This window comes from Macrotis lagotis, chromosome 3 (genome assembly GCF_037893015.1).
Source record: "Macrotis lagotis isolate mMagLag1 chromosome 3, bilby.v1.9.chrom.fasta, whole genome shotgun sequence".
Taxonomy (NCBI): domain Eukaryota; kingdom Metazoa; phylum Chordata; class Mammalia; order Peramelemorphia; family Peramelidae; genus Macrotis; species Macrotis lagotis.
In genome coordinates, this window is record NC_133660.1 from 164,480,302 (window position 1) to 164,505,310 (window position 25,009).

At 33.4% G+C, this 25,009-nt stretch overlaps 1 protein-coding gene across 9 annotated transcripts in view; it reads right to left on the reverse strand.

The window, feature by feature from the left end:
• FIP1L1 (factor interacting with PAPOLA and CPSF1) overlaps positions 1-25,009 on the reverse strand; it is a 100,561-nt gene that overhangs the window by 70,436 nt on the left and 5,116 nt on the right. For 5 of the 9 annotated variants that reach the window (XM_074229427.1, XM_074229431.1, XM_074229432.1 and 2 more), the window contains exons 3-9: positions 22,398-22,455; positions 19,758-19,861; positions 12,986-13,050; positions 9,656-9,763; positions 8,985-9,100; positions 8,650-8,718; positions 1,070-1,179 (exon numbers count right to left, since the gene is read on the reverse strand). In XM_074229427.1, the coding sequence (XP_074085528.1) occupies positions 1,070-1,179; positions 8,650-8,718; positions 8,985-9,100; positions 9,656-9,763; positions 12,986-13,050; positions 19,758-19,861; positions 22,398-22,455 (630 nt within the window). The remainder of the gene's footprint in view (positions 1-1,069; positions 1,180-8,649; positions 8,719-8,984; positions 9,101-9,655; positions 9,764-12,985; positions 13,051-19,757; positions 19,862-22,397; positions 22,456-25,009) is intronic. The other 4 variants (XM_074229433.1, XM_074229434.1, XM_074229429.1 and 1 more) reach the window with 1 other exon arrangement.

The window sequence follows — 25,009 nt, forward strand, 5'->3', positions numbered from 1 at the left end:
ACTAATTCTCAAGAATATCAATTTTGCTTCCTAATTTAAAAAGTTAAGCACCATATAAAACTAAATTTAAAAATATATTATATTTTCACTTGACCATTATAAGGCAAGAGAATCATTAAAGTAGCATTTTTGAGGGGGGAAAAGTTAAGTCAATGCTTGTATTTGGAGTATAAGACATCAAAATACCAGGAAGTAATTTTTTTTCTAACTACTATATTCATCAAACTTATTAAAGGAATAATATGTCCAATTTTAATGACCATGATAGGCTCCATTCCTTTATCATTAACTGTCATCTGTATGGCTTAGATATTTCCCTAGATACAGGATGCTAAATAAGATGACCTGGAGGTTCTTTAAAATTCTATTTTAACAAAATCCTTAATCTGAAATGGAATGGTTAATACTGTATTACAGAATCAAAAAGAGACAAGACCTAGAATATTTTTCTAATCTGGGTCATTCTGGACCAACTTAAGTCTAGGTTGTACCCCTCCCATTCCATTAAACTTTCCTGGATTTAATACAAAAAAAAGAAATTCCACAAATTATTTTAAATCTGGAGATTCTATTTTAGATCTTGATATAAACAGACTGGCCTCCAAATATGGCATCGGCCATATATTAATTTACGTTTAAAAAAAATTAGTCAGATATGTGTCCCATTATAATTGGTACTTAGTGAGAAATATGTATTATAACCTAAACCAAAACTTTGAAAAACCTATTTTACTCTAGAATACTTCTTAACAAATTACACCACAGTCAGGTCACAGGCCTTTCAGTCAACATAATTCTTTGTGGAAAAAAGATCAATAAATGTGGAAATAACAAGACTATTCACCCATACATTTTACTTTTTTCAGTTTTACTTCATTTTTTACATCCACTAAAAGGACAATATATTGGAAAAATCCTTCATAATTGCATTAGACTTGGTAGTTAAGCAAGTTAAGATATTATCTTTGTTTCTGGATCATTTGATTTTCCCTTCACTTCACACAGTATTAGCACAAGATAAGTTATTGATGCTTTATGATTTATTACTAATTATAAATGTTCAACTAACCTGCTTGGAGGAAGTCCTGTTTTGAATAGAGAAGGAGGAGATGTAAATTCAGCTTTGGCAGACTGTAGTACTGTTTCCTTCTCTGCATTTCCAGTTCTGCCCTGCTGTACCTTCAAAATAATGTTTCCTTATTAGCTCTTTAAGTTTTATTATAATTTCAGATAACATTTTTTATATCAAAAATGTTAAAGGTATCTAATAAAATGAAACATTTCAATACAAGAAGATATAAAAAACTGCTTGTGGGATTATCAAGTGTTCCATGGGCATTAAGAGTTCATTATTTTTTGTTTTAAACAACATAACAAAGCATACAAAAACCACACAAAACACAAAATTTCTACTATGTTACTTTCAGAAATGCTCACTTAATGAATTTAAAATAATTTGCTCTTTGGATTTTGCAGAAAACCCTAAGATTTAAAAAACAAATGAAGTGACTACCACCAGAAATGGTAAAGCAAAATTTTGACATTACTAAAAGCAAACTTTTCCCTTTATGTAATACATCAAAATTGTGAGTTTTTATTAGCACAAAGTCACTATTATATTAGTATAAAGAGTGGAAGATATACAACCAATCTGAATATCACTGTTTTGCCTATATCAACTTTTTCAAGATCTTTAATTGAGATTTTTTAAAATTTGGGATTGAATACATTAGAGTGAAGATAATTTGTCACAATAGGGGAACTATATAGAAAAACTTCTAAACTATCTACTTGACATAGCTAGAATTAAAGAAGGAATTGGTCCTTTTCACACTACTCTGGGACTCTTGGGGTATATTATAAATCTAGATATCTTGAACAATTCACAGAGCACATAAAAGGTCTCCACATGACATGTGGATGTTCTGTCAACATTTAAAACTCAAAATTGACTCAAGCCCCCCTCCCCCATCTATTTTTTTTATTAGCACCATAATCTGCTTGATTGCCTCAGCTCCAGAGCTTAGAGAACTTTTGATTTCTTTTCTAAATTTGTTCCCTCTCCTCCAATCCAGGTTGCTATTAAATCATTAATTCCTATCTTTCTTTTATATTCTTTTTGTCCCTACTCTATTTCACATCTTCATTTCTAACTGCCTGAACTAATAGCTTCTTGAAAAATAAAATCCTTAGAATTCTATATTCAAGGGCCTAACTATGAAGGGATTTAAATCAAACTTCAGATTGCAACATCATTTCAGACATTATGTTTTAAGCAAGCTAGACTGCTCACTACTGCCTAAATGGAGCAAATGCTTTCTAACCTCCATTTGACTCTCTTACACTGTTCCATCCTAGAATATTCTTCCTCTCCCAATTGTTTTTATTCAATTCCTAGACTTTCTTCAACATCCAGGTCAAATGCCACTGAACCTATGAAACTTTCACAGATTCTATCAATTAGAAGTAAACTATAGGGTGGCTAGGTGGCGCAGTGGATAGAGCACTGGCCCTGGAGTCAGGAGCACCTGAGTTCAAATTCGACCTTAGACACTTAATCACCTAGCTGTGTGGCCTTGGGCAACTCACATAACCCCACTGCCTTGCAAAAACTAAAAAAATCAAACAAACCAAAACAGTAAACTCTTCTTAGTTCTCTTGTAGGTAGGTTTCTTTCTATATTTTTACCACTCTTTTCTGACCTAGACAAGTAATAATGTCTCTGGGCCTTTGTTTTCTCACCTCTGGAATAAAGGAGTTAAGTCAAAACTAAGCAATCACTAATATATCTTCCAATTTCCAAAATTCTAGGACTATCTCCACTATTATTGCTTTAGATTTGATTTAAATCTTTTGATGAGGATAAGTTTTCAAATATTTATTTTTTTCTTGCTTAAAGATTGAAAGTGAGATTACATTTTATATTTTTTTTGGCCATCTCTATATACTTAAATTAGGTGTACACACCTAACGGTAGTTAACATGTAATAGGCATTCAATAAATTTACTTAAGTAAATTTACTTAAGTCACTGTCAATTTTACTCAACATAATTCCAATGAACACTCTTAATAAAGATGACTAACATTTAAAACCTGCCATTTGGTTAATTTGCTGTGCTATTTTTTCAAGATTCAAAACTCCTTGAGTAATATTTTCAATCAATATTAAATAGAAGCTAAGTGTATGATGGCGATGATGAGCTTCCTAAGACAACTCAAGGCAAAGTGATATTGCAGAAAGACTCCAAGAAGTCCTGCTTCTGACACTTACCAGCCAGGTGAACCTGAGGAAAGGAGTGGGGGTGGGGTGGGGTTGGAGGTGGAGGTGTTACCTCACTCTCTTACACTTATTTGCGCCTCTACAAAATGGGGGGAGGCGGATAAAGCAGGAGGAAAATTGCAACTTTACCAATATAAATGTGAGTCAAAGGGAGAATGGGCAAAGCAAGGTCTGTTGTTGACTGCATACCAGACAAATTTCTAATTAATAAGCAAAAGAGGTAACAATCTGAAATACACTAACATTATTTAACCTAAAATTAGTTCCAAATGACAAAGTCAGGCTGAGGGGAGAGACTGATGGATTTCAGGAGTCCCAAAGGGACTGGATGAGTCTAGAGTTGACTTTTCTTAATGCTTAATTGGACACTCACAGTTGTCTAAATGCTAACTTTAGTTCATAAAAATGACAAATTTTATCACGTTAGACTAAAATTATAAAAAAGGTAGAATGTACTCAATCCCTGTGATAAATAAGGAAAACAATTTTATATCAAGGTGAAGTTATAAGCAAATGATAAATAGTACACTGATGAATCTAAAGCACTCTACATAAGTAAAAATAAAAAACTGGACAGGTCAAAATAAGAAAAAAAATACCTGAAGTAACGATTATAAAGAAAAATGAATAAGAGAGCCACATTGCTCAATGTGATTTGGAGACAGAAAAAAGCATTCCATGTAAGAGCCAGAAGTCAGTTTCTCATTAGATCCAGCATTATTTGGTATATTTTGATTAGTTTTAGTCCCACTACATCAAGATGGCTATGGAGAAACTGACAGCCTATATTCTTGTTCACTGTTTGTTCTCTCTTTTCCAGCTTACATGGCTAGTGATCCGAGTTAAATATTCACACTTCCATAAACTCATGCTCCCCAAACTTGGCAAAGTCCTTAGTAATGACTGAGAACCCTAAATTTTATGCATTTTTAATAAACTTGCTGTTACAAAGCAATGGCATCCAAACTTTTCTGATTGAGAACTCAATGACATTTTTTGTGTGGAGGCTATGCTGGAAGTTTGGGGATGATTTTCCCAATGGCACTGATACAACTATTGCAGTAAGGGTTTAATTATATGAAGGGGTCAATGCCCAGCTCATTTTGGAGACCACTGTCTTACAGTTGTTTATTTCCTAACTTTTTCATTCATCAAAATATCCCCTTCCTTGTATCCTTGAACTCTTGCTTTTTTCTTATTAATTCCCTGGAACTGGACACTCTCTGCATAAAAAAGATTTTTAAAGTTTCTTCTAATTCAGTCTGATTTCTACTTTAAAGAAATGTAAGACTCCTAAGCTTTCCTCTAATAGCTATGTATTTTTAAAAAAAAATTTTTTTTTAGGTTTTTACAAGGCAAATGGGGTTAAGTGACTTGCCCAAGGCCACACAGCTAGGTAATTATTAAGTGTCTGAGACCGAATTTGAACTCAGGTACTCCTGACTCCAGGACCGGTGCTCCAACCACTGCACCACCTAGCTGCTCCCATAGCTATGCACTGTTTACTCTCAAGCTCACCTCAAGCCCCGCCCCGCCCCACCCCCCCAGTCAGGGGAAGAAATAGTGCATTTCCAAAGATTAACATTTCATTTTAGGTCTGGAATTTAATCTCCTCATGCCTCTTAAGGATCTTGCTCCATCAATTATCTCCCCCCATTTCAAACATTTTCAATCTTTCCTACTCCCTATTTTCAATATGTTTGGTTCTTTATATTTTCAAAAGAACTCTGATTTCCATCTTGATTATTTTCCCTTCCTTTAGTAGTTTTCTCAATTTTCAAGTAGTCTTTGATTTGTTGCCTCTCACAACTCATTCATTCCTCCACACATTAAAATATGACATTCATCATCATTATAGTATTAGCAATACTTTTTCAAAGTTTATTAAGGATTTATTACCTAATTGCTATTCAATTCCTTTCCACAAATCTGATCCTGATTTTCTGCTACATTTGACATAGCTGAACATATCCATTTTTGAAATCTCCTTTTTTCCTTAAGTCTTTGTGACATGTCCTTCTAGCTCTCTAATGGATCTGAGTCTCCTTTAGGTTAATTATTCTTTTTCCTCCCATCACTTAAACTTAGACACTGTCCAGGGTTTAATTTATATCACCCCCTCATTCTTCTCTGAGCTGTTTTTCAAGTTCCAGACCAACTTACTACAGGTGTTTCACCAGCAGATCAAGATAATTCTGACTTGAACCAAGATCACTAAGCAGCAAAAGCTGCTCAACCCATTGATGATGAATAGCATACACATGAATTTATCAACAATCTGTCCTGCCTCTGGTACCAAATTTTCCTTTGTAATAACCCTTTATGCCTTCATTACCAATACTAGCATCCCACTTCATGTTCTCATTATTTCTCACAAGGACTACTGCAAAGAATTCTGAATCAGTCTTCGTGATTTTATTCTCCTTTCAATATCCTATATAACATTTTATATCCCCTGCTCAAAGAAATCCAAAGGCTCCTGCTCTACCTAGTAAGTTAGGTAGATTGTTAAGTATCAACACCAGCGTGAATACTAAATTTATAGAATCAAACTGATTTTGAGATGGCAAGGACTTCAGAGTCCATCTAGTTCAACCTGTTCAAAGAATGTGCCCTACTTCTTTAGGTTTTGCTACCCAGTGGTCATCTCAGTCTCAAGACTTCCATATTTCCCATTCCCCAACTGAAATCTGCTGTCAGCTCCTTCCAGGCTTATCAACTTGAAGAGTTACAACTGCACCTCTATCCCTAGAGGCACTAATGAAAGCTCAAATTGTGGAGAAATAAAGGAAAAAGTTGAGAGGCTGAGGAAGGGCAAGGAGAGGAAGAGTATTCCTAAACCCTAGGTAAAAAGAGCATGGACTTAGAGACACGGCTCCTTGGGAACATGTATGTGTTGTAGATAAAATTAAATCTTCAACTTGCTGCAATTCCCAGAGGTCTCAGCTGTGAGCAAAAGCCAAACATTTCACTATTCAGATAAGAAATTTCAGACCCAGAGGGTTCATGACTTGCCTAAGGACATGAAAGTCATGAACAACAGAGCTGAGAAACAAACCTGGATCCTTTAATTTTAAATTCTGTGTACCTCTACCTTTCTTTGGAATCTGGAATTTTCAGTTTCAATTCCTGGCTCTGTATCTTACCACCTAAGTGCCTGTATAAATCACAATCTAGTTAGGCCTCAATTCTTTAGATAAAATGCAAGGGGGTTGGACAAGACAATCTCTAGAGTCCCTTCTAACTACAACTTTTCACAAAACTTCCATTTTAATCAAATAAGTCTACTACTCAACACTTTCTTGAATCCTCCCCATATTTTCCTACCTCTGACTTCTGTTTAACAGTACCCTGAATGCAGAAGAGAAAAGCCTTCTGATTATTTCAGCTAGAGGTCCCTTCAGAAAATGCTCAGAGCACAATCTATCTCTCTTATTTATATTCTAAAATATAGGTACTTTTAACTTTGATTTTCTTCTAGTAACTTAAGTCTAGGGTAGGGATCTTAATAGTATTAAACTTTTGATTTTCTTCAGAATCTAACTGTTCTGCATGCACATGGTATACAAATGTTTGATGAGTTAAACCAGATAACAAATTCTAAGGGCAGAGACTACAAGTTTCAATCAATTAATTCTCTATAATGCTGGATAAAAAGCAGGTAGGATTCCTGTAAGGAATGATATAAAAATAAAGGAATCTTTAATTTATGTTAATAAGAATTATATAATTTTGATATATACAAATTTAAATCAATAAGATTAAAGATGTCAAATATCCTTTTGTTACTCTACAAAAATTGCCAATTAGTAAAATTTTTTCTAGAGCCTGAAAGAACATTCCAAGATTTTTTAAACAAACTTGTTATGTAAAAAAATATTAATCTCATAATTTCTCCATTAGAACATGAGCTAAGGATATTATTACCCTGCCAGATAAGTCACCAGATAACACATTGGAATTTAAAATCTTAATTCATTCAAGATACCAAATACAGAATTGAAGCACTCAAAAGATTTCTTTGCATTTGAAAGCAACTTTAGACTAATTTCTAGAATGGTACCTCCCATTCATAACTCACTCTTATGGCTGCCTACAATGTGAAACCAAGCCCCTTTCACTTTCTGTCTCTCCTGGTTTAGAGGAGTCCACTGTGGAAGAAAGGAAGTAAAGCATATAGAAGTAGTTGTTTAGAAAAAGAGCTTTCATTTGGAGCACAGAAAAAGAATGGGAGAAAAATTTTAAGAGAATTGTTTTTTCATCATTAAAACAATCCTTCTATTTTAATTATCACTGAGCAGATAAAAAAACACTCAGCTACATGAAAAGGTGAATACAATTAAGAAAGCACCCTCAAATTCTGATAAATTCAGAATGAGATATAATCTACTACAATAAAAAAAATCTGCAGCAAAGACCAATACTTACCCCATATGTAAAAAAAATGCAACTGAAATTTAATGCAGCATTAAGAAAATTGGGTTTCCAGTGGAGTTGACATTTCTAGAAACATTGTACATGCATTTGTACAAAACAGCGATTTTAGGGGGAGAGGTAACAGTCCAAAAGTGGGTATAAAATTTCACATCCAGTCCATAGGGGAATACCCAGAGTACATCTTTCAATAGTGTCTATTTTGAACCTTTTCCCCAGTGCCAGCCTCCATAAAGTCCAGGGTCTCAAAAAGGAGAAGAAATGTGTGTGCACTAAAAACATAATAACTATGTCTTGAATCTACTATCAAGTATGTTACGTGTGCACATGTAAATGAGGGTAAAGGTGTGTAGATTCAGTTGGGGTGAGGGAAAAATATGTAACTGTACAATTATTTCTTCTAATCAGATTAAGGGTCTAGTCCTTGCCCTTGTATAATACTGGGCATTCACTGGATAGCTAATATGTTTTCATTAAGACTAAATTACAAAGGGTTTTTCCATCATTAAAATAAGTATTAAATGAAAATAGATAAACTGCTATCTTATTTTAGGGTACATGTGAGAAGTATAAAAAATGAAATAATCCAATTCCATTATTAAAGGGTAATGCTATATGACCTATCTATACAAAGATATGGCAATGGGCTAGCATGTAATTTTAATATTCTAAAATGATATCATAATTTAAAATAATGTAACAAAGTACAAACAGTTTCACCTGGCATTTGTTAGTACAGTAGGCTACTTAATAACTCACATGCTTGCAGCAGTGGAGACAAAACAATTCAGCAAATTTGTAAGTCACCAGGAAGCTGAGAGTTTTAAAAAAATGTAGTTACTTCCACTTCAATCTTGTCACTATAAGTAGTGGTATGGGAAGCATACTCAAGAACAAAAATGAGAGCAACCAAGGATAATTTACTAAAATTCACCTTAAAAAGATTGTATCTGCCATCTTGGATCTCTGCACCTGGTGTAACTTCCATAGTATAGTCTTCGGCCTAAGTTAAATAACATATTCCCCATTAAGATACCACACAATTTTGAATAAGCTACTAGTTGTAGCTAGTCTGTCACATGAAAGTTAGAACAATACTGAGAAACATTACTGAGAAACTCTGGAAGGGAAGGGAAAAAGAACAAATTCATTAACAAAGGAGAAAGAATGGCATTCTAAACTGCAGTAATATTGCAGTTAACCACCTTTACAGGGGGAAAAGTGACTGGGTATGGGGTGGGGGAAAAAAGAGGAATATTTACTAATTACCGTAATTTTATTTGGTATTAATTCAAGTCCCATTCGTATCCTCTTTTGTTTTTCACAGTAAGCTTTCCATGTATCTTCATTAAAACCATAATTAAAGTAATCAGAGAGATCAGCACCTATAAATAAACACATTTTTAAATACACAGATATAGTCTGGTTCTCTCCACTTTCAATTACTTTTATATAGCAAATTAATACAAAATACATTACAAAAATAATCAGCTATATTGAAGCTACACTACTTCTGAATACTGGTTTTATTTTTTTTTAGTGTTAGTATGTTAGTGGAAAACAAATGCGCTTATACATTCTACAAAATTACAAATACAGAGAAAATTTTATATACATACATATTCCCTTTCTAAAGCAATTACTAATATTTCTAATTCACTAAAATCATATTTTCTTTTCTGTTCAAGATAAACCTATATATAATTAGGACTAATATATCTAAATACAGTGTACAGATCTTACTTTTTTAAAGCATTACTGAAGAAAAAATAAGAATAAACCATCTAACACAAAATTGTATTTTATTTAAGTATTTGATTAGGAAAAGAAACAATTCAAAAAATTTGATATTAATTATGACTCATTCAAATAAGTATTACTATACAAATGCCTGCTTAACCCTAAGCACTGTGTACTGTGGTATAAATGAGTGATATTACCTGGTTTCCGCCATGGTTTATCTTCAAAAGAATCCAAATCTACTTCCAACAGTGGAACTCCATTAATGCTTCCAGGTGCATCAAGGTCTACACCTTTAACTTTTGTTCCTATTAGAGAAAATTATGTAACAGCTATTTAGCTATGAAAACAAAATGTAATCAATTCACATGCCACGTGTTACAATGCAAGACAGTTTATGCTAAGGAAGAATAAGGGAGATTAAAATAAAATTTTTAAGTGGTGAAAGAAAAAAAAGATAAGTAGTAGAACCCTTTATTTGTTTGTTTATCTGCCAAGGGGAAATCTAGAAACATCAACTAGATTAAAGCTAAAAAAGTATTTGCTATCAAAAGATTTTTAATCTGTGCTTTCACCAGTATAAGTAAGGATTCTTTCTATTGATGCTGAATGGCCACTAGACAATAATCTATAAGCTTAAGAATGCCTGGGGCAGTAAGAAGTTGTGATTTGAGCATTATCACACAGCTTGCCTATGTCCAAAGCAGTCCTCTAAAGTATTATATTACACTGCACCTACCAAATCATAATGCTTTTGTTTGGTCCCTGAAGTTAATTTGCGCAATAAAACATTTACAATGAGTAGTATCATGAAATAAAACTGGAAGGAAAGCTGGATTCAGAAAGTATCAGGGTTAAGATGTTTGTGTTTTATCCTGTTTAGGAGGGAAGGTGGGGGGTAGGCTGGAAATGGGAAGGAGTAGGGAGGAGAGGAGACTGAAAATTCACTGTAAAATGAGATTCAACTGAGAAACTGGAGCTCTTAGCACCTAAGAGTTGAATCCAAACCCCTCAATAATAGATGAGAAAAATGAGAACCAATTTCAAATGATGTAAATGTTAGATATGCTAATTTCACTTTCTTAAAAAAAAAGGCAGGGAAAAAGTTAACAAGTACGCAAATTAAGAAAGTCCCATGTCCAAACATATGAAGAAAATCCTAGGTTGTCAAAGAATCTGTCGTAGAAAGCAAACTCTAGCAGCCTTTCATGATGGAAAGACTGCGAGCCCAGTCTCAGCAAGAAATTGTGTCTATTCTCCAAGAACTATTAAGTTAAATAAAAGAAGTCTCATCTCTCAAAAGGCTAAACAAAAAAAACTATGAAACTCAGCAAGGTCCTAGGTGAAGCCTTTTGGCATCTGTCCTGAGGGGAAAATGGAGAGGGGGAAAAAGGCATTGAAAGCACTAAAATGGTTAACATTTAGACTACTTATAGCTATTGGTGCCCTAAATGTTCCCATTGAAGATGCAAATAAAAAAATAAATTTTTGTTCCAAGGCCACCAGAAATGTTTCATGGACTACTTGTTCGTCTTGAAATGTAAAAACTATCATCAATACGACTGTAAATTATATGACAATAACTACTGCTGAGGGAACAGGGTTACAGAAACTCTATGAAGAATTCAATAATACCTTTCCAAAGTAATTAAACATATTGATACTGAATGTCTTCAATAAAAAGGTGAACAGAAAGGTACAGAAACAATTTACAAATAAAACAAGAGAGGACAAAGGTTACAAAAGAGACTTATGTTTGTCCATGAAAACTTCTTCAAGAAAAGTATAAGCAAACATTGGATATAATCAGCACCACAAAACAGCTATGTGATATAATCAGATTGCTGACTTAAAACAAAGATTAAAAAGATGGCAGGAGACTAAAGTGAGCTAAAGATGAGCTGTTATGCAAATAAAATAATTTCAACCTGACCTAAACAAGCTATCAATGTCAAAAAAAATTGGAAGTAGATGGAATAAAGGATATCAACATAGAAAATAAGAATTCTCTGAAGACTATATACTCAGATACATCAATCACTCTTGGGAAACCAAAAGAACTTAAAAACCACCTCAGCACACACTTGATCTACCTGTCAGAGATACAGCAACTAAGACCTTTAGGGATTTTAAATATAACGTGAGAAGTAGCAAACTAGTATAAAGGTTGGCAACTGACCTATTCAAAGGTTTTCAATTATAAAATCAATTCAATTATAAATTATAAAATTCAATTATAAAAGACAAAGAAGTAAAAAAATTGTAAAGATCAATCAAAATTACCCTAACAAACTGATTCATGATCAAAGACAGTGAAGCTGACATTTAGACTCTAATATTACTTCCCCTGATTTGTTGCAAGTAGAGATGAAAATGTCAAAATAGCACCGGGTCATGATCCAAAAATAAGTTCCACAACTTTACAAAAGCCAAATACATAAGCATTGTGTATGCATACACAGTAAGATAGAATTTCAATAATAACTAGTGAACATGACAACTTCCTCATTTCTATAAAATATGAGAGAAATCAAGGCAGCTAGATGGTGCAGTGGATAGAGTAACAACCCTGGAGTCAGGAGGACATGAGTTCAAATCCAGTCTCAGACACTTAATAATAACCTAGCTGTGTGGCCTTGAGCAAGTCACTTAACCCTCATTGCCTTGCAAAAACCAGAAAAAAATAAAAATTAAATTAAAAAAGAAATCTAGGCACACATTAAAGTGGCTAAAGTTTTCCCAATAGAAAAACATCACTCACCTGAATGAAAACTAGAGTAATATTCCTCTGTTTTTCTGCTGATTACTAAAATTCTGATTCTAAAAAGCCTAGGTTGGCAAACTATGAACCTACCTGAGAATCAAGGATTGAAGTCTGTTCTTATATAACTAAAAATGGTTATTTTTTTTCAGTACTGTAAAAAATTTTAAAACATAAACATTTTTGTTCTTAGCTTATTGGCTATATAAAAATAGGTGATTAAGGACAGAATAAAATAGGTGATTAAGGACAGAATTTAGCAACCTTTACTATAGAACTATATGCTTCCTCAAAGATACAACTGCAACAGCTGTTATCTCATATGACACAATCATAGTATGACTTGATAATTATAAAAATAAAGATAATTTTGTAAGTCCTCTGATAATTGCCAAGTGAAACATAAAACAAGGAGACATATAATGGCAAAATGCATTTGCCACCATCTTGGACGTCTTCTATGGGAATAACTCAGTACTGACTAAAATACCCAAATATCACAGCAGTAACAGATATCTGCACTACATATATATATATATATATATATATGTATATGTATATACATATACATATATATATATATATATGACTGAGAATTTATTAAGTCAGAATAATTACAAATTACTGGAAATGTCACACAAAAAGGCTAATGGCAGGCTTTAGTAAACAAAGTTCTGCCACCCTTGATTTTTAACTTCCCCCTGAATTATAATAACTTTTAACAATATTTTCATCTTAACTTCTACTCACACCAATACACAAATTTTACCTGCTGCTCCATAAACTCTTCCTCCTGTCTTGATATTAAGATTTACAGGTGCTGTTCCATAGCTCCTAAAAGCAAAAAATGACATTAAGAAGCTTAATCAAAGTAGCAAGTCAGCAAAAATCCCAAATTATTCAAATAAACTACACACACAAAATCTTTGTACTTCAACATAAGATTCTGAATCATTTTAAATAAAAAAACCTTTTTTAGGAATTTAAAATCATTCACAATCCTAGGTTGAAGTAACAAAGATAAAAAACATGGTGAACACTATACTAGGTGAAACCCTACCTTAAGATGAGTTTGTCTAACAATGTTATTTTTATTTTGAAAACAACTTTGAAAATTAAAGTATTTTTCTGTATGCATTTTATTTCCTTCCTATGGCAACTATTTTGGGATTTCATCAAACATGTCAAATTAAACATTACAGATTAAACTTACTTTATGCTTTATATGTAGTCCTGCAAAACAAAAAAGTTCAATCCAAAGGAAATGGTCTTACATCAAAACGTCTCTCTACAAACTTCCTTCATTTTTTTCCTACAAGAAAAATCTGACTTCAACTTGTTAACTGAACTTCTCGATGACAGTCCTAGAATATCAAAATCTTTAGGGATTTGAAACTTTGAGTCACTTAAGAGTAAACACAAACTTTAAGAACAGACTTAAAAAAGTTTCAAGTAAAGGGTTTTTTGGGGTTTTTTTTTTAAGGTTTTTTGCAAGGCAAATGGGGTTTAGTGGAATGCCCAAGGCCACACAGCTAGGTAATTATTAAGTGTCTGCAGCCGGATTTCAACTCAGTTACTCCTGACTCCAGGGCCAGTGCTCTATCCACTGCACCACCAAGCTACCCCAGAACTCATTAAATTCTGAAAAACAATTCTTTGTTTCCTTTCTGAATAGTTAAAATTTTTTAATTTAAAAAAGTAATATCATTGAATTGACTGTTGCAATAATCTTGGGATTATTGAAATAAAGCAGTGTTTTTACTGAGGACCTAACCAACTAGAGAGAATCCCTTTTAGAATATAGATTATATACTGTGCATGTATTTTCTACATAACAAGACATAAAAATCATGTTTCCTGTGTTAACAGTAGTCAGAGGAGTGAACAAAGGTATTTGGACTTCTATATTTTTTCAGGAACCATCTATAACTTTGAATGTTTGAATTAGAGGTACCTTGTCTTTGATGTCATTTTACTCTATACAATAAAATACTATTTTTAAACATTAAAACAATAAGTACATAGGGATTTAAGATTTGAATCAACTTTGTGATTATAAAGGATATGGGTTGATGTATTTTGTTTGAAAACCTGTCCTGACTCATGCTATCAAGAATACATCTTTTATGTGAACTCACCCAACCTTTCTGGAGAGAAATTTGGAACTACACCCAAAGGGCAACAAAAATGTGCATACCCTTTAATCCAGCAATACCACTACTGGGTCTGTACCCTGAAGAGATGATGAAAAAGGGTAAAAAAAATCACTTGTACAAAAATATTCATAGTAGCCCTACTTGTAGTGGCAAAGAATTGGAAATCAAGTAAATGTCTTTTAATCTGGGAATGACTTAGCAAACTGTGGTATATGTATGTCATGGAACACTACTGTTCTATTAGAAACCAGGAGGGATGGGAATTCAGGGAAGCCTGGAGGGATTTGCATGAACTGATGCTGAGTGAGATGAGCAGAACCAGAAATACACTGTACACCCTAACAACAACATGGGGGTGATGATCAACATTGATGGACTCGCTTATTCCATCAGTGCAACAATCAGGGACAATTTTGGGCTGTCTGCAGTGGAGAATACCATCTGTATCCAGATAAAGAACTGCAGAGTTTGAACAAAGTCCAAGGACTATTTCCTTTAATTTAGGGGGGAAAAAACCTGATATCTTATTGTCTGATCTTGTTATCTCTTATACTTTATGTTTCTTCCTTAAGGATATTATTTCTCTCTCACCACACTCAATTTGGATCAATGTACAACATGGAAACAATGTAAAGACTGAAAAATTGTTTTCTGTGGGGGGGTGGGGGAGGGAAGTAAGATTGGGGAAAAAATTGTAAAACTCAAAATCTTTAATAAAAAAATAGAAAAAAGAATACATCTTTTACAAATGTTTATTCTCATAAAGATTTTTGTATAGATGAAAAGCGTTTCTCAACTACTTTTATAGAGGTAGAGGAGTTGGGGAAAGAATAGAATAACAATTAGGTCATGATTTTTTACAAATATTTGTCATTAATTTTATCCAGGTAGTTTGAGATTCATTCTCTCCACACCCTAGAAATGGTCTAACTTCTAGAAAAGAACCCCTCTGTGTGTCTTATGTTACATCTTTATTTTGTTCAGTGCCACTTCTATTTTTCTCATATGGCAGAGATTTGTTACATTATTACTCCAATGGATTTCTGAATGCATTAATTTTTAAGTTCACTATCAATTCACATCCAATCTATGACAGATCATTCATGTATTCCCAAAAGAACAAGGGGTCCGCGTAGTGGATAAAGCACCGGCCCTGGAGTCAGGAGTACCTGGGTTCAAATCCGACCTCAGACACTTAATAATTACCTAGCTGTGTGGCCTTGGTCAAGCCACTTAACCCTGTTTGCCTTGCAAAAACCTTAAAAAAAAAAAAAGAAAGAAAAAGAACAGAACAAGGAGTCCAGCCCAATGCATTCTTTTTTTTTTTTTAAGGGTTTTGCAAGGCAATAGAGTTAAGTGGCTTGCCCAAGGCCACACAGCTAGGTAATTATTAAGTGTCTGAGACCGGATTTGAACTCAGGTACTCCTGATTCCAGGGCCGGTGCTCTATCCACTGCGCCACCTAGCTGCCCCCCAACCCAGTGCATTCTTTCTTCTTTCTCTAATGACTCTGCAGGAGGACCAAATGGATAAACCTGGAGGTCTACCTGTTACCAATCACCATATCCTGTCTTCCTATCATATGCTTCCTTCAAGACATCTTTTCCCTCTGATACTTATAGCTTTCCATGTTGCAGTCTGTTCACATCTCCTGTACCAGGTGTCAAACTCACATCTACCCCACTGTAGTGCAGAATGGATTAAGTGAAAAATGTAACTGGGAAATGTTTAACAATAAAAATACAATAAAATATAGATGCTAATACATGCTTTTCTAAGTCAATAGGTAAACAACAGGTTTCAGTTTCTATTTGTGATATCATTGTCCTATATAACTCTCCACACCCTCTGTGACTCATTTAGTCCTTCAGAGGTAGATGTATATATTAATAATATTGTCTTTATTTTATATGGTCCTTTAAGATTTACAAAATACTTTTACGTGTGATCTCATTTGATCCTCAAAACAACCCTGAGAAAAGTACTATTACTATTATTACAGATAAGAATGTTAGCATTGGGGCGGCTAGGTGGCGCAGTGGATAGAGCACCGGCCCTGGAGTAGGGTACCTGAGTTCAAATGAGGCCTCAGACACTTAATAACTATCTAGCTGTGTGGCCTTGGGCAAGCCACTTGACCCCATTTGCCTTGCAAAAAAAAGCCTAAAAAAAAGGATTTTAGCATTTAAAAGGCAGGTCTAGGTTTTTATGGAAAGTTTAGGGTTACTAAAGGAACTTTACAATCTACTTAAAGTACTCTACTCTACTTTCATCCTCCTAGTCAACTGTGAGGTCAATTTGTTGTCTGTCCACATTGTCCATTTCAGATATATTATTGGAGAAGATCTATCTCAATCCTACCTAAATGCATACTGAAAACTGGGCAATAGATCTTCAACAATTGGTCTTTTGAGTGTGGACAGACAGACCAAATTTGTTACAATAATTACAAGTCTCTTCCAGTTTGCTTTACAAAGTTCTGGAGTCTAAAATATTCAGTACTAGCAAGTATCTGAAGGATACCTCACCATTCATAAGGAATCTTTTTTTGTGTATATATACTGTTGGATGGCTTCCAAGATAATGGTGATCAACTTTGGTAAGAATATTATCTTTCGGTTTTGTGTGCAAGGTAACAGGGTTGTGACTTGCCCAAGGTCAGAAAGCTAGATAATCATTAAGTGTCTGAGGTCAGATTTGAACTCAGGTACTCCTGACTCCAGGTCCAGTGATCTATCCACTGCGCCACCTAGCCGCTCTAGTTGTGTATCTTGACAAGCTTTCTTTAAACCGACTTTACTTTTTTTCTCCTTTCACCACTATCTGTAATACTTTGTAAGATTTTCTATCCAAACTTAGTATTGCCTTTGGCAGACAAACCCTCTGTTTGGCAAGTAAGACGTTTGTCTGCTAAGATAGGTTCTCTGGTCTTTTGACAGATACTACAGGTGTTATTGCCCCATTTCACAGATGGAGAAACAAAATGAAGTGACTTCCATAGGACTGCATATCTCTCTGAGGTCCAATTCAAACCTTGCTCCTCTTGACTCATGTTAAACATTATTCAGCACATGACTGGGCTATTCAAATAGTGAAAAAATAGAGATGAACAGTTCATGCACTATTATCTACCCAAATTCACAAATTCCATAAACTAGTCAAAGAAAAAAGGGGTAGAGGGGACCTCTAACATGTTTTATAGAATTGCTATAAAGGATTTATAGAATTGAGGAATAAAAAAGTACAGAATCAGAAGAAAGTGAGATTAAAGACTTATAATGGGGGAAAAAACTGACTTGTATTAAGTTTTTTAAGAAAAAGAAATCTTTGGAACTTCATTTATTTTTACTCATTTTTCAACGTATGGTTTACATGTCCTCCTATTTCTCTTCTATTAATCTTTAGCTTGCCAGTATTTTATTCATCATTAATACCTAACCTTGAAAAATGGAACAAAATTGATATAAATCAATTCTGTCAATAGCTCTTTACCAAGTAGGAATCGCTCCTTTTATTGCATATGTAACATTTTCAGGCACTTAATAAGAGCTAAGAATTACTTGATTGATTACTTTGAGTATAATGGGAACTTATATGCCCTTTACTCACAAAATATTTCAGTAATTATGCATTTCAATAATTACTTTTTCTACCTGTTACTGTCTAAAAGGGAGTCTGAACTGTTTGAGAGAGTAAATGACTTTATAAAAGAAATAAGAATATTACAACTTAAATATTTTAAATAAGGCAGCTTAATGAACATCAAAATTTGTATCGAAAAACATGAAACAAAGAATAGGTGTCTAAGAAAAGAGGTGTGGTAAAAAGTTTATAATTGAAATCAGAAAACAAAGTTACTTAATAGGAATAAAGCACACCTACACTAACATGTCTTCCTTTCAGTACTGGTAAAAACTGTGGTTAATTTATCTAGCATATGAGTAAACAATGTGAGAAAGAAAAGAAGTAGAGAAGATGAATAAAACCTACAAAATGATTAAAGATCTGGAAAAAATTTATGAAGAAAAGTACAAAGAAAATAAGTTTGAGAATGCTTTAAAATCATTAGACACAGAATAAGATGTTTTCTATCGTGACAAAAAAAAAGGAAGAAAACAGGTCTAAAATAAAGAGTAAGATATTCTGATATAAGGCAGATTGTCCTAACAAAGGAACTTATATGGTGTTATTGTATGAGGCCGACAAATGAAATTTTGTCAAATTTTTCCCCCCTTTCAGAAAGAAATTTTCACACATTGAGATGTATAATAGCTATGTATAGACATTGGATAAATCCTAAAGTCATTTTGAACCTCTAATTTCGTGGTAGAATTTGCAAATAGAAGATAATTTATTTTCTCTGTAGACACCAAAATCTCTAATATATTTCTCTTCCAATGATAGAACTGATGTACAATACTTATGTGCTATAATAAATTATGCCTAACAACACAGAGACGATATAAATTTAATTATGTGACTTTTCCCTTAAACTATGAACACTAAATAAAGGCAGGGCAGCAACAATATGGACACTAATATTATCAACCATTGAAATTGTTTTTGATACCTGTCTTGGTAGATGGGAAAATAAATTAAATCTGAACTCTAGGTAAGCCAATGAATGAAAAACTGTGATAATAGGACATATACAAGTATACCCTACTACCATCATGTTCCTGACCAGCGTTTGTTTTATTCTGAATTTATTTTAAATTATTCAGCCAATTGATGAGAATGCAAACTGGATGCTCGCAAACAACTCAAGGGAGTACTTGTTCATCAACACTATTAATTTCTATGTAAAATTGCTCACAATTATACCACATTGGCACATGAGAAAGCATTATTCCTATGGAAATAACTCCATGTTTGTTTTACCTAATTTCACATGTGTGTGGATATTAAGTAGGATTACCTAAAAAGGAAAACTTTTTTTTGTATTGTATTATTGTGAGAAAAACTTTCCATTTAATGTGACATTATTTTCCCCTTTTAATTCAGTAAATTCACAACTATTTGTAGTAAAAATTAAATTCAGATTTATTTGATAGTTAAAGAAAGGTAGAAAAATGAAAAAAAGAACACAATAACCAACTATTTTAGTTTGATATATGCATTTATGTCTCACAAGTCTTTTAAATTTTACTCTTTTAAAAGTTAACTTAAGGGGTGGCTAGGTGGCACAGTGGATAGAGCACTGGCCCTGGAGCCAGGGGTGCCTGAAGTTCAAATCCAGTCTCAGACACTTCATAATTACCTACCGCAGACACTTCATAATTACCTAGCTGTGTGGCCTTGGGCTAGCCACTTAACCCCATTGCCTTGGAAAAAACCCTAAAAAAACAAAAAACAAAAAAACAAAACAAACAAAACTTAACTTACCCGTACTGTGGTGCACCAGTTTTAATATCACCAATGGTGACATGAACATCATCTTCATCATCATCACTGTCACTCTCACTATCATCTTCAGTCTCAGTCACCTTCTACAAAGAGAATAATATCAAAGATTTATCAGTTACCTTATTCATTATTACATGGACTGGAAGAGGTTAAAAAGTATACCATGATAATAAGGCACAATTTCCTTAATTATCTTGAGAAGACAATCTTCCTTCACTGGATGATCAGTTGTTTTATCATTTCTACTTCTGAGTTTGATATTACATATGAAGCAGGAAACGTAAGGAATTCAGGCACATTTTTCTAAGTGATATGGTGTATAGTAAATGAGTATACAGCAGAATGTAAATATTAGTGTGGTTAAATCTAGGCACCTCTCTTTGGGGTAAATGCATGAGTCATTTGTGAAGGAGCTGTCTTTTTGGTTCCAACTGACAGCTTTGTGACCAACCACAAAGAAGTCAATAAGGAAATGTGACAAAATAACACTGCTGGAGTATATAGTTTCATATAAATGCTCAAGCTGGGCAATTCACTGTTTCTGTCTTTCCTGTATAAAAGGTGAAAATATTTTTCTTACTGACACAATCCTAGGTAGAAACACTATACCAAGTGTGACATGAAAATGGTGACGATTTTTTTAAATGCTTTTTTATGTTTTTTAATGCTATTCCACACTGAAAGTGGGTTTGAATTCTAGCTCTGACACTTACTATCCAATATAAAACCTTGGGAATCTAACAGCTTTCCTGGGCCTCAATTTCCTCATGTATAAAAGAGAAGGCAATGGGGGCATGGAATGAGGGGAGGGAGGGTGGAGGAAAGAAGCAGGAAAGTTTGGCCTTAGTGACTTTAATGGAACATATTCTAGCTCTAACTCTATGGTGCTTAAAACATAAACAGTACTAAATTTAGGATAGCGTGTCTTATAGGATCTTTTCTGAACACATCTTCTCAAAAGAAACAAAGTTAACAATAGTGAAGTCTCTATTTAAGCCCTAAAAGTCATATGAACTTAAAAGTACAACAGAAACTAAACATTATGTGCCACAATGTTCTTATGGGAAAATGTCTTTATAGTTTTGGCTTGCCAGGGTCACATAATACCCCTGCCTAAATGTGGTGACAGCAGGAACTCCCTCAGCTAGACAGGCTACTGGAATGATGATTTACTTTCATGAAAAGCTGGAAAGGAAATGCAAGGATTCATATATATAGAGATGTAGGAGTTAGGGCTGAATGTGGAGATTACTGCTTGGTTGGTTCTAACCATTCTTTTCCTCTGCTCAACCACACTCCCACTTCTACCCCTTTCAGATTAATATTTTTTATTTAAGAATGTGTGTGTGTCTGAATATATTCACACTTCCCTTTCTATTATACCAACTTTTGTTTTTCAACAAGATCTTCTCTCAAGCCTAATATGGAATCAAGCAATTGATTAATGAGTATTTATTTTATTAAGTGACTACATGACTACACTATGCCAGGATCTGGAAAATCAAATACAAAGGAATCTAGTTTCAGTTTTTAATGAATTTTCTTATCACTAAAATGTAGAGATCTTTTAAGGTTCAAAGAATTTTACATGCTATAATTAAAAAATAAATATATAGTGAGTAAAAAAGTTCTATATGCCTGCTATCCCAATACTCTTATATTGAGGCTTTGAATAAGAAATTTAGTTTCTTTCTTTATATTTCAAAGGAAAATAAGATTCAATCTATCCTAATCACCTTATCAAAAAAAAACTGGGATTAGGTGAAAACAAGTCCAAACACTAAGGAAGCTAAGGGAGTGGAAGGAGGAAAAATGTGTGAAAAGGATTGGATAGAGAAATGGCAGGGTTTATATATATATAATTCTCCTTTCCCCTTGACCTTACCATCAAATGAATAACTGGTCTGGGGTAGAAAAAGTGTGACAAGAGGGTAAACTATACGAGGAGTTAGGGGGTGGGGATTGAACAGGAGACTCCAAGCCACAGTAAACAGGGAAGGAGAGAGAATTCCTATGGAGACAGTTGCCCATCCTTCTATTATGTATGCAATGAAATAACTAAAAAGGGAACTAAAAGCCAGGGAACATTTTGACAAATACAGAGCAATTTCATGATTTGGATGTGACACAAGTACTCTGTAACTCAGTGCCTACATTTTTATAATTCTTTGACTAAGGAGGCACTGGAAAACCTAATCAAATTCAGAGTATTACTTATCAATTTTACTTAACTACTTGACTATCCATTATGAGAAAACCACTGGTTTGGATATATTATGGATATAATATTCTAATTCTATAATATTCTAAAATAGCAGAAAAAATAATAACAGCTTTAATTTACATAGTTTCTTGAAGTTCTAAAAAAAATTTTCCTTAAAGCTATCCTGTGCATTAGATAATCAATACCATTATCCTCAATTTATGGATGAGACCAAGTGATTTGTTCACATATATAGTTCACTATTTTATACCTGATACCAAGATCTTTAGATTACAAATTCAATGCCTTTTTTGGATAATATCAATTCTATACTCATAGAAGCTCATTTTAAGTAAAGAAAACCACTTTTCAACAAAACATCATACTAGTCTGATAAAAGTCATAATTAAACCTACCGGTTTTGATATCCCATTTTCTGCAGTTTCATCTTCAATTCCAGATGGAGGATTAGCACTTAAAAAAAAAAAAAAAAAAACAAAGACACAACCAGGTCAGTTATTATATAACTGATGTATAAACACTATTTTTGCCATATTATCATTTTTAAAGGTCATACATTTAAAAAATATGATTAACTACCACAAATACAGAATACTGGGACAGTGTTGTCTTGTTTGGGATGAGATGAAGTAGGGGTTGTAGTGATAAAGAGAATGAACATATGCAAATTAAAAATGTCATTTATCTAAACATATGTAGACAAATAAGTAGTGAGATATTTTTTCTTACAACTATTCTACAGATGAGAACACCACTTGGGCAAGTTAAATGAACTGTCAATTATCACACAAGTCATAGGCAGAATTCAAACTGAGTCTTCTGACCCCAATTTAAGTATTCTTTCCACTGTATCATTTAAGTATAAGCATTCAAATACAATTAGAGATTACTTTTGACTGATGAAAAGTACTTATGCTAGCCAACTACATTCTCTAAATCAATGACCTATAATTTAATAACCTAATGACAGTTAAGAAAAATGGCAAATACTTGGAATTTAATTTTATTTACTCCATAGAAGTCGTCTCTGATTTGGTAAAGCCTATTATACCCAATTTGGCCTTAAAAATTCCTATAATCTGAGATCAGTTCAAATAGTTCCTTCACTTTTCCTCTTTTCATTTCAGGACTAATATAACTACAACCATCACAATACATAAGAATTAAAAAATATAGTAATGTTTATATTATGACCAAAAAAATATTTTCTGAGTAAAGATACCTATTGTACAGGGGAAATAAACAACCTTATGCTTTAAGAAATGATGAATGTGATATTATATATATACACACACACACACACACACAGAGAAATATGAAAAGATCTATATGAATTGATAAGAGTGAAAAGTAGAGCACTCAAAAAATATGCACAATGTCTACAAAACAATAAAAATGAAAAGGTTCACAAAAAGTTAAGTCAATATTTCAAAATAATACAGAACAAGCATGCTTTGAAGGAAAAGATAGGAGAAAATACCAGTGCAGAGATGGATGGTTCACAAATGTTCTAAGAGGAAACTGGGGGTCAGGGAAGGGGGGATGGGCAGAGAAAGATGCTGGAGCAAATTAAGGTGATATAAAAACACAGACAACAATAAAAACGTAATTTAAAAAATTAATACATGTTACATAGAAGGACTGCAAGGAAAAAGCAACTAGATGGAATATCAAAAAACCTTTCAAATATTAAAAATTTAATTTAAAAATTTATTAAATATTGAATCATTGTCATGGTACAGAAAAAGCCTCATAAGCTTCATTATTAAGGCCAGTGTTCTCTGATCTAGATTTAAAATATTTGACTTTACTCTGCATCAGTTTGTCTTCTCACGTTTTAATGAATTTTTTATATTTTTTGCTTTTTTATAACACAATACTACTATATTTACCAACCATTATTTGCTTATCCATTCCATATTTCTACCAATTTTGTTTATAGTTCTTTGCTACTACAGAAATTGTTAAACAAGATATTCCTCCCAATACCCACCTCCAGCTCCTTTGAAAAAAGGAGTTTTTTTGGGTGTGAAATAACATATATAATGGCAATTTTTTTACATGCAAGTAATGCAGAACGTTTTCTTTAACTTTTTCTTTAATTTAAGGCAATGGGGTTAAGTGACTTGCCCAAGGTCACATAGCTAGGCAATTATTAAGTGTCTGAGGCCACATTTAAACTCAGGTCCTCCTGACTCCAGGGCCAGTGCTCGATCCACTGCACCATCTAGTTGCCCCATCTTTTTTTTAAAGAGATGACTTTCTGGGAAGATCTATCTCAGTTTTATAGAGGAAGGATGTATAAAGAAATGCAGATGATACGACAAAAGATACCACTAAAGTTTGAATGCACTGCAATGAATTTTTTGGCATATATATATATATATATATATATACACACACACACACACACACACACATATATATATATATATATAAAGGATGCAAAGGTTTATACACAGATATTACAAACATACCTACGTGAACATACATACACACGGTATCTTTTTTCTGTTTCAGTTGCATTTCCCAATGTGTGTTTATACATGTCTGTATATGTACATACTTATAGAACCATTTGGTCTTTTCTTGAGGCATACATTTAGCAATGGTATCTCAAAGGGCACAGAAAATAAATCCCAAGGAAAATAACAGCTCTATCAATTGTTTATTCGTGTACCTATCTTCCCTAGCACCTCCAATATGAAGCAACTTTTCTAGTCATGTCTAAATTTGCTAATTATGAAGTGCAATTTGTTTCAATTGTGGTAATTCATGAAAAAGATTCTTTTAAGTAACAAATTAAAATAAAGTAACAAATACTTGTTAAGCACTTAAGTGCCAGGCAATGTGCTAAGTGTTGGGAGATAAAAAGAAAAGGCAAAATTAGTCTTTATTCTCAGTCTCAGATCTGATGGATTGTGGGGTAGTAAGAAGAAGAGAAGCAATTTTGCACACACAAATTGAAGATAATCTGAGACTACATTAAAGGGAATCTGGAAAGGTT